We start from the raw sequence: 15681 nt of genomic DNA on the forward strand, positions 1-15681 counted from the left end.
TGTCTTTGTGTGTTGCTCACAGTTTCACATCAATAATGGGCTGGTTTTACACACCTACTTAAACTTTGGAATAATTTCCAACATGAATATGGAGGGAGGCAATCCTGCACTTTCGAAGACGGAGGCAGGCAGTCCTGCGCTTTGGAAGACGGAGGCAGGCAGACCTGCACTTTGGAAGACGGAGGCAGGCAGACCTGCGTTTTGGAAGACGGAGGCAGGCAGACCTGCGTTTTGGAAGACGGGGGCAGGCAGTCCTGCGCTTTGGAAGACGGGGGCAGGCAGACCTGCGTTTTGGAAGATGGGGGCAGGCAGTCCTGCGCTTTGGAAGACAGGGGCAGGCAGACCTGCGCTTTGGAAGACGGGGGCAGGCAGACCTGCGCTTTGGAAGACGGGGGCAGGCAGTCCTGCGCTTTGGAAGACGGGGGCAGGCAGTCCTGCGCTTTGGAAGACGGGGGCAGGCAGTCCTGCGCTTTGGAAGACGGGGGCAGGCAGACCTGCGCTTTGGAAGACGGAGGCAGGCAGACCTGCGCTTTGGAAGACGGAGGCAGGCAGACCTGCGCTTTGGAAGACGGAGGCAGGCAGACCTGCGTTTTGGAAGACGGAGGCAGGCAGTCCTGCGTTTTGGAAGACGGGGGCAGGCAGACCTGCGCTTTGGAAGACGGGGGCAGGCAGACCTGCGCTTTGGAAGACAGGGGCAGGCAGTCCTGCGCTTTGGAAGACGGGGGCAGGCAGACCTGCGCTTTGGAAGATGGGGGCAGGCAGACCTGCGCTTTGGAAGACGGGGGCAGGCAGTCCTGCGCTTTGGAAGACGGGGGCAGGCAGACCTGCGCTTTGGAAGACGGGGGCAGGCAGACCTGCGCTTTGGAAGACGGGGGCAGGCAGTCCTGCGCTTTGGAAGACGGGGGCAGGCAGACCTGCGTTTTGGAAGACGGAGGCAGGCAGTCCTGCGTTTTGGAAGACGGGGGCAGGCAGACCTGCGCTTTGGAAGACGGAGGCAGGCAGACCTGCGCTTTGGAAGACGGAGGCAGGCAGACCTGCGTTTTGGAAGACGGAGGCAGGCAGTCCTGCGTTTTGGAAGACGGGGGCAGGCAGACCTGCGCTTTGGAAGACGGGGGCAGGCAGACCTGCGCTTTGGAAGACGGGGGCAGGCAGTCCTGCGCTTTGGAAGACGGGGGCAGGCAGACCTGCGCTTTGGAAGATGGGGGCAGGCAGACCTGCGCTTTGGAAGACGGGGGCAGGCAGTCCTGCGCTTTGGAAGACGGGGGCAGGCAGTCCTGCGCTTTGGAAGACGGGGGCAGGCAGACCTGCGTTTTGGAAGACGGGGGCAGGAAGACCTGCGCTTTGGAAGACGGGGGCAGGAAGACCTGCGCTTTGGAAGACGGGGGCAGGCAGTCCTGCGCTTTGGAAGACGGGGGCAGGCAGACCTGCGCTTTGGAAGACGGAGGCAGGCAGACCTGCGTTTTGGAAGACGGAGGCAGGCAGTCCTGCAGTTTGGAAGACGGAGGCAGGCAGTCCTGCGCTTTGGAAGACGGCGGCAGGCAGACCTGCGCTTTGGAAGACGGAGGCAGGCAGTCCTGCGCTTTGGAAGACGGAGGCAGGCAGTCCTGCGCTTTGGAAGACGGGGGCAGGCAGACCTGCGCTTTGGAAGACGGGGGCAGGCAGTCCTGCGCTTTGGAAGACGGGGGCAGGCAGACCTGCGCTTTGGAAGATGGAGGCAGGCAGTCCTGCGCTTTGGAAGACGGAGGCAGGCAGTCCTGCGCTTTGGAAGACGGGGGCAGGCAGACCTGCACTTTGGAAGACGGAGGCAGGCAGTCCTGCGCTTTGGAAGACGGGGGCAGGCAGTCCTGCGCTTTGGAAGACGGGGGCAGGCAGACCTGCACTTTGGAAGACGGAGGCAGGCAGTCCTGCGCTTTGGAAGACGGGGGCAGGCAGTCCTGCGCTTTGGAAGACGGGGGCAGGCAGACCTGCGCTTTGGAAGACGGAGGCAGGCAGTCCTGCGCTTTGGAAGACGGAGGCAGGCAGTCCTGCGCTTTGGAAGATGGGGGCAGGCAGACCTGCGCTTTGGAAGACGGGGGCAGGCAGTCCTGCTCTTCAGGCATGCCTGTGCTTGCTCCAGTATACTTCTTCGCTGTCTTTAACTGAAAATTGAAATGCCATTTTCTTCTTCCCGACCTCCTAAACTAGCTGGCCTTCTCTTGCCACTTTGTTGCACATTAGTGGAGAGAAGTGTCCTTGAGACAGAACCTCCTCCAACTTCTTGCAGTGTGCGAGAGCAATGGGGCACCACTTTTGAGCTGTATAGTACTGCAAGTTGTAGTAGTAATGGGAGGACAGGAGAAACAGATATAGAAAGAACAGAAAGGGCAGATCTTGGACATGACAGAGGCAAAAAAAAAAGGAGGATAACGGCATGAGGTTATAATCCAAACCAGGCAGCTCTGTCCACATTGGGTTTGACGTATGCCGGACACCAGCACTAGGCTGGGCCAGCTGAACATCCTGGGCCATGGATTGATGTCCTACAATATCCTTGGCGTGCTGGTGCCACATTTCTTCCAGTGCCTGTGGTTGCAGCTGGCCACATTGCAATGCCACAGTCGGCTCTGGGCGGTGCATGCCAGGAACCCCAGGCTGAAGTAGCACATGCCGTGGCTGAGGGTCCTGGATTGGTGGCCCAGCAGGGGGGACCTGAGCATGCGGGGGACAGTGAAGGCAAACAGGAGCTGGCAGAAACGGTTGTGGCCTGTATGGGAATGGATGGTAGGCGGCTTGAGCTGGCTGTCCTGACACCCCTTCTGTCAAGGCAGCTGATCACATTTGTAGCACAGTTGTCTGCCTTTCCATTGCGGCACTTGACTCCGCCATGGCCCTTGCCGAAGTGTGAGCCAGGGCAGGGCTGGCCCAAGACTTTGTGCTGCCTGAGGCAAAAAACAAGATGGCGCCCCCTTCCTAGAAGCTGCCTGGACCGGCAATTGAATCTTACTTCAATACTGGGGATGGGACCGCGTCCTCTACTGCACCTGAAGGCAACTTAGGGGGTACGGAGCAGGCTACAGGGCACACAGCTGTCTCCTCCAACACCATGCTGCCACTTCCCAGCATCTGCCCCCCAAGGTGACCGCCTCACTCTGACTAACAGTAGGGCTGGCCCTGGTTCGAGGTGTCCGTATCGACACATAGAGCAGCAGCCACTGACTCTCCAGAAACATAAGCAATGTGCTGTGTCGCCCACACAGACAGGAGACATTCACTCACGTTCCAGCAATTCTCCTGCTCGTCCAGCTCTTGAAGCATGTCACATGTGCGCTCTCCTGTTGTTTCTGTGGTGTGCACCAAGCTGGACATGATTGGCTTCCACCTGTTCTTCAGACGTGCCGCTGTCTGAGTCTGCAGTGCTCCCTCCTCCAGCGCTCCTTGAAATGGAGTGACTTGGGCCTCCAGCTTACCAACCTCCTCCACGCTGGGCTGATGCTGCTTTTCCTGTGCCTCCGCCGGAGGGGTGTAAAGGGGGTGGTCGGTGGGAAGGAAGAAACCATGCTGTCAAAGAAGGTCCATCAGCAATTTCATGGATAGAGCCTTGCTTTAACCACACATCTCTCAGTTGCACATGTCGTTGTTCACTCAAGCACCACGATATCGGCATCGAGACGCTAACAGCTGCTTGGCTCATCTGCTCATCGTAATCGACGGTATGAGCGTAACCTTGAAAAACCACATTTAAGCTTCATGTGTACTGTGACTTTTGTGATCACAGCCCCACCCCCCTCCCTTGAGAAGCAGCATCTTCACTTACCAGGGTCCTCTGCATGCTTCTTGAAGTCCTCCTCTCCTGTCCCAGGTGGGAAACTGGTAAACGTAGGGTTTCTCTGATCTGCAAATGGATGAGCCAAGGCTGGATTTAAAACGGCCAAAAATGTGCATTTCCCCCACAGGCTAAAGTGCATTTGGGGGGAATTTGTGCATTCTTCATGGTTGAATTTCTGTAAAATCGCAGCTGTGCAAATGTGAATTCGTGCTAATTCGGAAACGAAAAAGAAATCCGATTCCATTGATGGCTGGCTGATGGAACAGAAGGTGCCTGACAATCTGCGAAACACGGACAGAATGGATTTTACATAATCTGTACATTCCTAACTGCCATGTGTATCCCTTCCTCCAACTCGGGAAGAATGGTACTTTCAAGTGGTAGTCCCTCCACTCCTGCCTTGATCTTTGGGGTTGTTTTGGGACGCTTTGGAGTGCAGTCACAACTAACTTGGGGTGACATAGCTAGAGAGGTTCATTTCTCCAATGACCCTCTCTCAGGGAGAGAGGGTCGCTCAGTGGAGATAAGTGCCAAGTGGTTACTATAAGCAAAGGCAAAAACAACCTGCCACTTTCATGAAAAGTGCCGAATTGCAGGATGGAGGAGGCGGGATGCTCACCCGTGCTGCTGTTGCCAGGCAGACTTGGGCATCCCTGCATCTAAAGGAAAAAGGCTAGCAAGATCGCGTTGCAGCATGTAGAGTGGCCGGGTTCATTTCCACTCTTGCCAACTGACTCTGTAGCCTTGTGGTACAACCCATGAACAACTCACAATTTCAGGTTCGCATGTAACAGCAACCTATGGTTTAAACTACCCACGGTTCACAACCCCAAAACAAGCCGTGCCTGCCTTGTGGGTTGTTCGTGGTTAACAACCTATAGTTAACCCATAGTCCCGGGTTCACATGTAATGACAACCAATGATTCAACAACCCGTAATATGGGTTCTCATTATGTGCGAACCAGATCAGCATGATACAACCCATGAACAACTCACGATATCAGGTTCACATGTAACAGCAACCTATGTTTTAAACTACCCACGGTTCACAACCCCAAAACAAGCCGTGCCTGCCTTGTGGGTTGTTTGTGGTTAACAACCTATAGCTAACCCATAGTCCCGGGTTCACATGTAATGACAACCAGTGATTCAGCAACCCGTAATATGGGTTCTCATTATGCGTGAACCAGACCAGCATGGTCATAGCCGACCAGTGATTATTTTACTGTGCCTTTATTGTTGCATTTTATGTTTTTTATCATTTCTGTAAATCATTTTGATAGCCTATTGGAAAGCAGTATAGAAATGCAATAAATAAATAAATACACTGTCAATATTTCAAAAGTAAATTACTTTATCACTTAGTGATTGCCTACATTGGATTCCTTTCAACATCCTGGCCAGCAGCCGCTCTCGTTCTTGAATCAGCAGCAGAATGGCGAGTTCTCAATCGCAGCTCAACCTATTTCTCTGGCTGCCAGAACTTCAAAGGACTTCCATTTATTTGTATGAACGGGAGTGACGATACACGACTAGCTGTTAGTTTGGGTCATTCCTCTGAAATCAAGTTCATGTTACTGAAATCTCCTTCACATTCTGATGTGCTGCTTGGGATGACCTTTGTGCGTTACATCGAAGGATTTAAGTCCTGTGGCATCCGCCAGCCATTGGTATCCAAGTAGTCTCTGTAGGCTGAGATTGCAGGATTAACTGGAAGGTCGAAATATTTGCACAGTGATTCCATGTCCTCTTCTCCAAATCTTGGCTGACGTTCTGTTGGCCACTCACCATATTCTAGGACCTGAAGCTGCTTTATTATGTTAGGGCTGGATTCTGTAACTGTGGATTTTGGATTCACGGTAAGTAGGTGCTGTTTCATGTTATTTACTATAAATAGCCGCCTTGAGTGCCATTTCGTGGTAGAAAGGCAAGGTATAAATCAAATAAATAAATAGTAATGAACTGACTCCTATGAACAATTACTATCTTCTGGTTATCTGTCAGGGTGACAGAACCAAATTTATTCTTGAGACTGCAGATGCTGCTTCTAAAATGGCCTTTCCTTTTTTCTCCTCCAAGATTCTTACACACCTTCAAACGTGCCTGTCTTCCTTGACCATGGCAGTAACTCTCTTGTGCAGATATTCTGACAGGATTGTCAGCTCATTCAGAACATCATATGTAAGAAACAGATTAAGAAGAAACTGCCTGGCAGATGAACGCTTATTCAGACGATTGAAAGAAGATTGATAGGCTTGTGAGATATTTTCCTTCTCACTAGCAGATCAAAAACTAACAACAAGGAAGAAAAGGTGTTCCAAACTGTGGAAACAGTCCTGTAGGAGCTTGCAACCCATCTGATGTCCAAGATTCTGCCAATCTTGTTTATCTGCTTGTTCAGCTGCTGTGAACATTTCTTTAGTTCCTTTTGGTTTTGTGGTGACCTGCTATATAATGAATACAGCTTGCCCATGAATGCACAAAAGTAATTCACTCCATAGACTTCTGAAACTGTATCCCCAACTGCAGGCTAGTGCAGCCTGTTGTTCAGATGGTGATTCAGACAGTGATGTTAGGACATATTTCAAGAAGGCATTGTCCAACTCCCAATTTCCTTCCTAACATTATGCAGGCTTCTCCATTAATAAAAGCGACAAGATTTTTCTGGAGGTACGCAAGATCAAACCCATGGGATCCAAGACAATTAAGGAGCACTTCTGTTATTGTTTGTGCACTTTTTCCTGGAAGTTAAATCAAGGAGAATGAAACATGAGTCGTCTTCTTTGTCAAATTGATGTTTTAAATACACAATCAATGTGCTTATGTCGCTGAGGCTGGTGGACTCATCAATAAGGACCAATATTCTTGCCATTAATGTTTTGCATTGTTTTATGAATGCCTGATCTCACTACAGATGCAATGTGACCAATAATTTTAGCAGCACTGTACCTGGAGCGTAGACCTTTAGCAAGGTTTGACCCAGTTAGCTCCAGCAGGTCAGGTGATCAGAAAAGGGTCTACTCTTTTTTGCTAAACAGGTAGTTTAAAAAATATGACAGGTACATTTCCTTTGATATGCACTGCAACAGCCAATGAGTCTTTCCAACTCTTGCCTATTGGCCAGATCTACTATTTTCTGTGCACGTACATGGGCTGAAGATTTGTAGTGTTCCATTATGCTTTTTCAGAGGGACTTAAGTTGTGCTGGCCTTGAATGTCCTTTGTATGTAACAGAATTTGTTTCCAGAATCCCTAAATGCTTAGTGTGGGAGCAAAGTGTACAGCCCTTTTTGCCTGATTCACGTATCAGCCATGGATGCAAGACTTTATTGTATTTCCACATTTCTAGTGAACAAACATCTTGCCATGCACACATTGCTGTGCTATGGCTTTATGCATTGCTGTCACAGACACAGTTTGACCGTCCTATCATACTTTCAGGGATATTGCTCAATTCACTGTGTACATGTTCATCTCCAAATGCTACATGACTTCTTGAGGATGAAGATGGGGGGCTGTCTTCAGTAGCCACTGCTTCTTCTGCATTTACAGAAGTCCAACTCCCCTCAATTTCTGTGAGCTTTTTGCAAAAGGAACTAATACATCTTTGTGTTTGCCAGTCACAGCGGCCTCCACAACTGATTCTGAATAAGCCTTAAAGACAGAAGGAAGTCAAGAAAAACACAAACTAAGAAATTGGAAATTATCCATTCACCTAGCTTCAAGATACCAGTTTCTGCTTTGTTAGCACTTTGCATTCTTCATGTAACATTGTATGTTACAAGCACTAACTGGCAAGCAGTTTGTCCATGAACAAATAATAAAATAACTGAGCGATTCCTTACACTGCAATAAATTCATTGGTTGAACACCTAGGTCAGTCAATTTTTTGGCTGCAGGCTAGTAGCTAGGCACTTTTTGTTGTTTATTCGCTCAGTCGCTTCTGACCGTTCATGACTTCATGGGCCAGCCTGCGCCAGAGCGTCCTGTCAGCCGTCGCCACCCCCTGCTCCCCCAAGGTCGAGTCCGTCACCTCCAGAATATCATCCATCCATCTTGCCATTGGTTGGCCCCTCTTCCTTTGGCCTTCCACTTTCCCTAGCAAGCCAGGCATTTAAGCATGCTGTATTGACAGTAGTAATGGTAGCAGCACCACCACCTATGTATTTAAACATACCATATTGACCACATTATTGCAATAATGCTATTAATACGCTGTGATCATAACGTAACCCTTGATTCCCAATTTGCTTTGCCCAACTGAAGGTGTGGATGGGTGGGATGGGCTGCAAATAATGTATAACGCTGCAATACAGGCCTTAGGAGCAAACCACACGTTACATCAAACAACATTTTATTAAAAAAGCATGCTTAATACCGCCACTTCTATTGTCAAGGAAGAACAGCAGCTCAGAAGCTTCATAGATCTTCTCAGAATCATAGGGTTGGAAGGGGCCTACAAGACCATCGAGTCCAACTCCTTGCTCAGTGAAGGAAGCCTGATTCCCCGGCGGTCTCCCATCCAAGTACTAGCCTGGGCTGACCCTGCTTAGCTTCCGAGATCAGACGAGATCAGACCTTTGCTCGACGTCATAGAATCATAGGGTTGGAAGGGCCTACAAGACTATCAAGTCCAACCCCCTGCTCAGTGCAGGAAGCCTGATTCCCCAGCGGTCTCCCATCCAAGTACTAGCCGGGGCTGACCCTGCTTAGCTTCCAAGATCAGATGAGATCGGGCGCATCCATCCCTTTGCTCGATGTCATAGAATCACAGTGTTGGAAGGGGCCTACAAGACCATGAAGTCCAACACCCTGCTCAATGCAGGAAGCCTGATTCCCAGGCGGTCTCCCATCCAAGCACTAACCGGGGCTGACCCTGCTTAGCTTCAGAGATCAGATGAGATCAGACCTTTGCTCGACGTCATAGAATCATAGGGTTGGAAGGGCCTACAAGACTATCAAGTCCAACCCCCTGCTCAGTGCAGGAAGCCTGATTCCCCAGCGGTCTCCCATCCAAGTACTAGCCGGGGCTGACCCTGCTTAGCTTCCAAGATCAGATGAGATCGGGCGCATCCAGCCCTTTGCATAAGATAGAACTGAGCCAGCTTCTCCCACTCCCCGACCCCCACTTTAGGGTTTCTTCAGCTTTGCGTAGAACACAACCCTATGCACATTTACCTGGGAGTACATCCCACTGAACTCAGTGGAGTTTATTTCTGAGCAGACATGCATAGGATTGCACTGTTAATGGAGAAAGAATCCTGCCTGGAGAATTTGTCCCACAATATGGAGAAAGGCCTGTCCACCATTTCACAGCCCAAATTGGGAGGCATTGTCAATCCATTTTCACCCATTAAAATTAAAGCAAAATGTTGTCCCAAATCCATCTCAGCCAGCATTTAAAAGCAAAAACGCTCCAAATCAAATGTCTTTCATCCAGAGAAAACTTTTTTTAAAGAAACAATCAACCCAGCTTCTTGGAAGAAATCTTTCTTCTGAGAGGACACAGTATTTTACTGTGACACAGTATTCAGTACTGTGACACTATATTCCTCTTCTCTACTTGTCTGAGTCCCGCTGAAGGATCATCCAGCCAGCCACTGCCAGTGCTGCATGTTGAGCATCCCCACAGCTTCACCTGGATTTTACAAAAAGGAGAAATAGAGTTGGGTGTCATCTGGATACTGGTGATATCTCACCCCAAATTTCCTGATGATCTCACTCAGCAGTTTCATATAGGTGTTTAGAAATGTGATGGGCGAAATGGAACCCTGCAGGATCCCATAACACAAACGCCAAGGAGCCACCAAGGAGTCAGTACCACCTTCTGAAACTGGTCATCCAAGTAGGAAAAGAAACATGCAGAGCAGTTGTCATCCGTCTGTTCCGTTCCCCCCCCCCCGCCGCCATCTCCAATCCAGATAGCTAATCCAGAATGGTATCGAAAGCCCCTGAGAGGTCCAGGAGAATCAGCGGGGTAACATGAGGCACTGTTCAGGTAGTCATATCTCAGCTTAATAAGCCAAGATATGACTATGTCTTGTGGGCACGCATGCAGCCCCTTTACTCTTCCCTTCACAGCAGGAGCAAACAAACCAGGAAGCTTTCAATTAACTATAGTTTCTTGTTTTGTCAGAACCAGAAAACGATGGCTGATAGCTTTGGAACAAGCCAGGATATTAAGCCAACTTCAAGCCATGGTTTAATATCCTGGCTTGTTTCAAAGTTGTTAACCATAATTTTCTGGTTCGGTAAACTGTTGTTTGCTGGGAAAGACTGAAGGCAAAAGGAGAAGGGGACGGCAGAGGATGAGATGGCTAGATAGCATCACCGATGCAATGAATATGAACTTGAGCACGCTCCGGGAGAGAGCGCAGGACAGGAAGGCCTGGCGTGCTATGGTCCATGGGGTCACGAAGAGTCGGACACGACTGAACGACTGAACAACAACAACAACAAACTGTTGTTAATGGAAGACTTCCTGGGTTGTTTGTTCGTTAATTCACTTGTGCAAAGGGAGGAGCAAAGGGGCTGTGTGCCCAGCCAAAAGGCTAGTTCATATATTGGCTTATTACTGAGTGTAGTCTGTTTCTTTTCTAGCGGCTGTCTTGCAACAGCAGCAGGACCACGAGTGAGAAAAGGCTTGCTGGCAGCGTGGCCATCATAATCTGAGACTATTTGATATATCTGCGGTATGATAGCACAGCCTCTGTCTGTGGTAGCTTCCTCATAATCCCTTGAGCTAGCAAAGATCAAGGAGTGAGATCCAGTCTCACGGTGCCACATTGGAAACAGAGCCCTCATGCATCTCTGTTCTTGACTTCCCACTGTGGATTTGCTTTGTGCTTCTCCCCCCCCCCCAAAAAAAAAAAAAAAAAGCTGGAAAATGTCCGCATTTTCTTTTTCAGTGGATGGGATTGATCCCAACTTCAAAATGGAACACCAGAATAAGAGAACCCCTCTTCATGCAGCAGCAGAGTCAGGACATGTCGACATTTGCCACATGCTGATTCAGGTTCATCCCCATTTTTTTTTAATTGGGTTGGTGATGGGGGGGAGTTTTAGTCACTGCTGTGCCAGTGCACCCCTCTGCCAGCTTCCACCAGAGAGATGCTATCCAGTCCACCAGCAGGGTTGCTGGATTGTTTATTCTTTCATTAAACAGATGCCCAGTCTGTTCTAGTACATCATCAGTGGATTACACAATCCAAGCCCCCCCTCTAGGAATGACGAACACTGATCTGGGCCTCCTGTAAGTGTGAATTGATGGGATGTAAGAACATCAGAAGCTGCCTGATAGTCAGACCCTTGGTCCAGGTAGCTCAGTATTGCTGATTGGCAGCACCTGTCCAGGTTTCAGATGGATCTTTCCCAACCCTATCTAGGGGTGCCTGGGATTGAAATTGGGACCTGAGCTACTGCCTGTCCCCATGAAGATCCCTCTGAAGTTTCTGTAAGGAGATGGGGGACTTTGGCTGTCCATTTAAAGAGCGGATTTTCTAACGTTCAGCCAGTGTGGTGTAGTGGTTAGGGTGCCAGATTAGGACCAGGGAAACCCAGGTTCAAATCCTCGCTCAGCTACGAAGCTCCGTGTGGGTGAAGTAGGTCTAGAAGCTGACCTACCTCACAGGGCTGTTGTGGGAATAAATTGGGGGCAGGGAAGAGAACCATGCATGCCACCCTGAGCTCACTGGTGGAAAGCAGCAGAGCTGGGGGCGGCGGGAGGGGAATGCAGTGAAACAATAAAATCACTTTGGGCTCTGTACGTTCTCAATATTGTTTGCACAGGGAGCCATTTGGAATACTCTATTCCTCTCATTATATGGGAGGTAAACTTGTGAGAGGTTTCTTAAGAGCAAGGGCCAGAAATTTCTTAAGAAGCCTGTAGTATTGCTCTGATTCAGCTTGGGATTTGAAGGAAAGGGGTGAGGGGCAAATCCAACCTTCAAATAATTGTTGAAAACAGTACCAACTTGCTTCATGCTTTCCTTTTAATGCCGTTTACCCAGTTAGAGTAACTCTGAGGGGCCATTCACACAAGACGCTAACCCACACTCAGTGGTTGAGTGTGGGTTGTTTTGAACCGTGGGTTGCTTGTTGAACCATGCATTAGCGTGTTGTCTGAACACAGCACATTTTCCACAGGGTGGGTTAGCGTGTTGTCTGAATGCAGCCAAGGTGGCTTGTTGACCATGCAGTGTGGCTTCTTAACCACCATGGGTTCTGAAGATGGTTTGTTTGAGAAAATAAGCCACAATGCAAAGTTAACAAGCCACTGTGGCCGTGTTCAGACAACACGCTAACCCACGGTTCAACAAACAACCCACGGTTCAAAACAACCCACACTCAACCACTGAGTGTGCATTAGCGTGTTGTGTGAAACCCCCTCTGTCTCTTGGAATCAAGTTATCTTTTAGAGTACAGTTATTTCAGCTCTGCTGATGATGAGGCAAACTCTCACCCTGGATCTATAGGAAGGGAGATCAAGAGCTGAGCAGGCCCTCAGAACATTTGCGTCCCTAAACTAGGAAAGGGAATGATTCTCCAGCAGGTTTGCTGCACAGATTCCCTGGTGGAATATATTAATGACAACATGAATTATTTTGTTGGGAATACTGCCCCCCTCACTTTGAACCCCAGTATTTCTGTGTCTGCTAAAGCAGGAGTGGGAAGACTTCAGGCTTGGAGGATCTGCTCTGTGTTTTTCACTAGAACCCCAAGATTCACCAACGGGAGCCTGGCACAGTTGATGTGCACTTGGAATTAAAGAATTCTGAGCCCAGGAGTTTTGTTTCGAGTAATGGAACTGAGCTGAGCTCACATTCTTTCCATTCAAAAATCTCCTAGTCACCCCACGTTTTATTCATTTCAGCGGTATAGTTTAAGGTGTGTGGTTATTTTGTTGCTGGTATTGTTAAAAAGGTGAGAATCAGAATTGCCAATCCACTGAGAACCACCCATAGATCTGCCAGTCTAACTTCTGTCCACGGCTTTACTAAAGTGAGCAGTCTTGTAGGCCAGTCCCCAGGCATAGGGGGACAGGAAACTGAAAATTCCTTAGCGGCACAGGATGAGTTACCAGTTTGATCGCTGTGACTCTCTACAGTAGACAGACAGCGACTGTGGTCATTGTTCCTGTGTGTATGTGTGTGTGTGTGTCTTGGCACAGGCTGGCGCTAATATAGACAACTGCTCTCAGGACCAGAGGACGCCCCTTATGGAAGCAGCGGAGAATAACCATCTGGAGACTGTGAAATACCTCATCAAGGCTGGAGCATTAGTGGATCCCAAGGTAATGAAGGCCCTTTAACTCTGTATCTAACAGAGGAGGCACTGTATGCTCTTTTGCAAAGGGCTGTCATTGGAAGGGGTTCAAGGTTCCCAAGTTGTAGAGCAGGGTAGGGCATCTCCATCCCACAAGGCCTCCCCACCTGTCAGGCCCCTCCCCTTCCTGAAGCCCTGCCTCTCAGAGAAAGGTCTGGGGAGAGGCACATAGAATCATAGAATTGGAAGGGGGCTACAAGACCATCGAGTCCAACCCACTGCTCAATGCCGGAAGCCTGATTCCCAGGCGGTCTCCCATTCAAGTACTAACCAGGGCTGACCCTGCTTAGCTGACGAGATCAGACGAGATCAGACACATCCAGCCGTTTGCTTGCATGCTGGCTGTGATGTGCGTGTGTGCGTATGTATAAATGTGGGGTGGGGAGTCTGGCCCCAGCCACTTTGGGTATGTGTCTCCAGACATGCATCCCAGACGCCAGTGTGGCTCACGGGCAAAAAAGGTTCCTTGGCCATGTTTGTTTGTTTGTTTGTTTGTTTGTTTACAGTATCTGTTTACCACTCCACATCCAAAGACCTTGGAGTGGAGAACAGCAGACCTGATAAAGAATAAAAACACCATGTTAAAATACTTTAAAATAGTTTCAAAACAGACAGAATTCTGATAAAACCAAGTTTGATAAACCGCAGCCGGTCACTCAAGGAAGGCCTCTCGAAATAACAATGTTTTCAGGAGGTGAGGAAAGCAACACAACGTTGTCGCCTGCTTGACCTCCAGAGGCAAGGAATTCCATAGGAAGGGGGCCACCACACTGAAGGCTCTTTTCCTGGTTGACTCCAGCCAAGCCATGGGTCCATGTGGAACCACCAGCAGCATGCTCTCTGATGACCTCCAGAGGCAGGGAATTCCATAGGAAGCCCCCCCCCCCCCCCGAAGGCTCTTTTCCTGGTGGACTCCAGTCGGGCCATGGGTCCATGTGGAACCACCAGGGACATGCCCTCTGATGACCTCATGTTGTGGAGCAAGGTCCAAGCAACTTGCGATAATTTGATCTGAGACTGAAAAGCACTTTTGGCTGCAGTTTACCCAACCCCACCCTTTATCCCAGCTCTGTTGTCCTGTTCTTTGCTTGTCCCTCCTCCTCTGCTTGTATAGCATAGATCAACTTTCCCCAACCTGGCTCCCTCCAGATGTTTTGGATTACAACCCCCAGCATTCTTGACCTTTAGCTGTACTGGCCAGGGTTGATGAGAGGGGAAGCTCAAAGTTCCTGGAGGGCACCAGCTTGAGGAAGGCTGGCATAGATGGGCCAGCCCAAGACATTTTGCTGCCTGTGGCAAAGGACAAGATGGCGCCCCTCCCATTCCATGTTCAAAAGCTTCCACACTAATGATGGGACAGTATTCTCCATTGAACCTGAAGGCAGCAGGCAGACTTAAGGGGTGCTGAGTAGGCTGCAAGGCACACAGCATTCTCCTTGAACACCTTGCTGTTGCCTCCCAACATCTGCCACTTCAGGCGACTGCCTCATCCTGCCTCATGGGAGGGCCGGCCTTGCTGACAGGGCAGTGCAATCGGGGGCCCTGGCATCGGAGGATTCTGCCTGCATCCAAGATGCTTCACAGAGATTATCTCACCATCCCCTCCCGCTTGAGGATTCTGCGAGGATGTGTGGAGAGCCTCTAATGTCTTGGTGCATCCTAATGGCAGGCGGAGGCATGCGTATTTCAGAAGCACGCTCTGGTTCCTGAATTTGCAGCTTCAAAACTACACGGCGTCAGGAAATGCCTCTCCACTCGGGCCTGCCAGCTAATAATCAGGCAGAGCTCGAGGGGCACCTGGATGTTCAGCCACGTTCAGGATCTTGTTCAGAGGCGGCCTTCAAACTGGACCAGTGCAGGAGAGTGGTTTCCAGCTGGCTACGAGGGGTTCACTAGCATGGATTCGGTTGCGGTGCATCTTGAGAGAAGCACATTCCCTTTGAAATCTGTTTTAGATATGGAGTGGTATACAAATATTGTAAAACAAAATAAAAAACACATTGATGGCTTATTAGTAAGATAAATCGGAAGAAGGCTGTCGAGAGGGCAGGCATCTCATGAGCTCTGCTTGCCTCACTGAGAAGCACAGTAGAATAGCAGCACCTGAAATCAACTAGACCATCTGCAAGACCCCAAGAATCTCCACCAGCAGGGGAGAGATCTCTTGCAGCCTGGTTTGGGGTCTGAACAGATCTCAGTGCAGTGTTGAAGTGGCCCGCTTGAGACTATTAATCACCAATAGCAAAAAGGGTTATTTTTCCTTAAAAAACCCCAACCCAAATAAAACCACAGCCAACTTTTTCTTTTGGTAACCTATACTAAGGCTAATTAATGTTCAACCTATCAGATCTATCTTTCTTTCTTTCTTTCTTTCTTTCTTTCTTTCTTTCTTTCTTTCTTTCTTTCTTTCTTTCTCCTTCCTTCCTTCCTTCCTTCCTTCCTTCCTTCCTTCCTTCCTTCCATTTATTACATTTCTATACTGCCCAATAGCCAAAGCTCTTTGCTTTATAATAAAGCCTGATATCTGTGTTTTTCCCCCTGTAGTATATTAA

The 15681-nt window shown here is 49.2% G+C and overlaps 1 protein-coding gene across 21 annotated transcripts in view; it reads left to right on the forward strand.

Moving 5' to 3' along the window:
* EHMT1 (euchromatic histone lysine methyltransferase 1) overlaps window positions 1–15681 on the forward strand; it is a 200231-nt gene that overhangs the window by 148088 nt on the left and 36462 nt on the right. For 19 of the 21 annotated variants that reach the window (XM_084820643.1, XM_084820630.1, XM_084820638.1 and 16 more), the window contains 2 exons: window positions 10714–10820; window positions 12975–13097. In XM_084820643.1, the coding sequence (XP_084676769.1) occupies window positions 10714–10820; window positions 12975–13097 (230 nt within the window). The remainder of the gene's footprint in view (window positions 1–10713; window positions 10821–12974; window positions 13098–15681) is intronic. The other 2 variants (XM_084820626.1, XM_084820645.1) reach the window with 1 other exon arrangement.

The sequence above is a fragment of the Heloderma suspectum genome, chromosome 14, assembly GCF_057233095.1.
Source record: "Heloderma suspectum isolate Gila_16-S chromosome 14, 16-S_ref, whole genome shotgun sequence".
Taxonomy (NCBI): Eukaryota; Metazoa; Chordata; class Lepidosauria; order Squamata; family Helodermatidae; genus Heloderma; species Heloderma suspectum.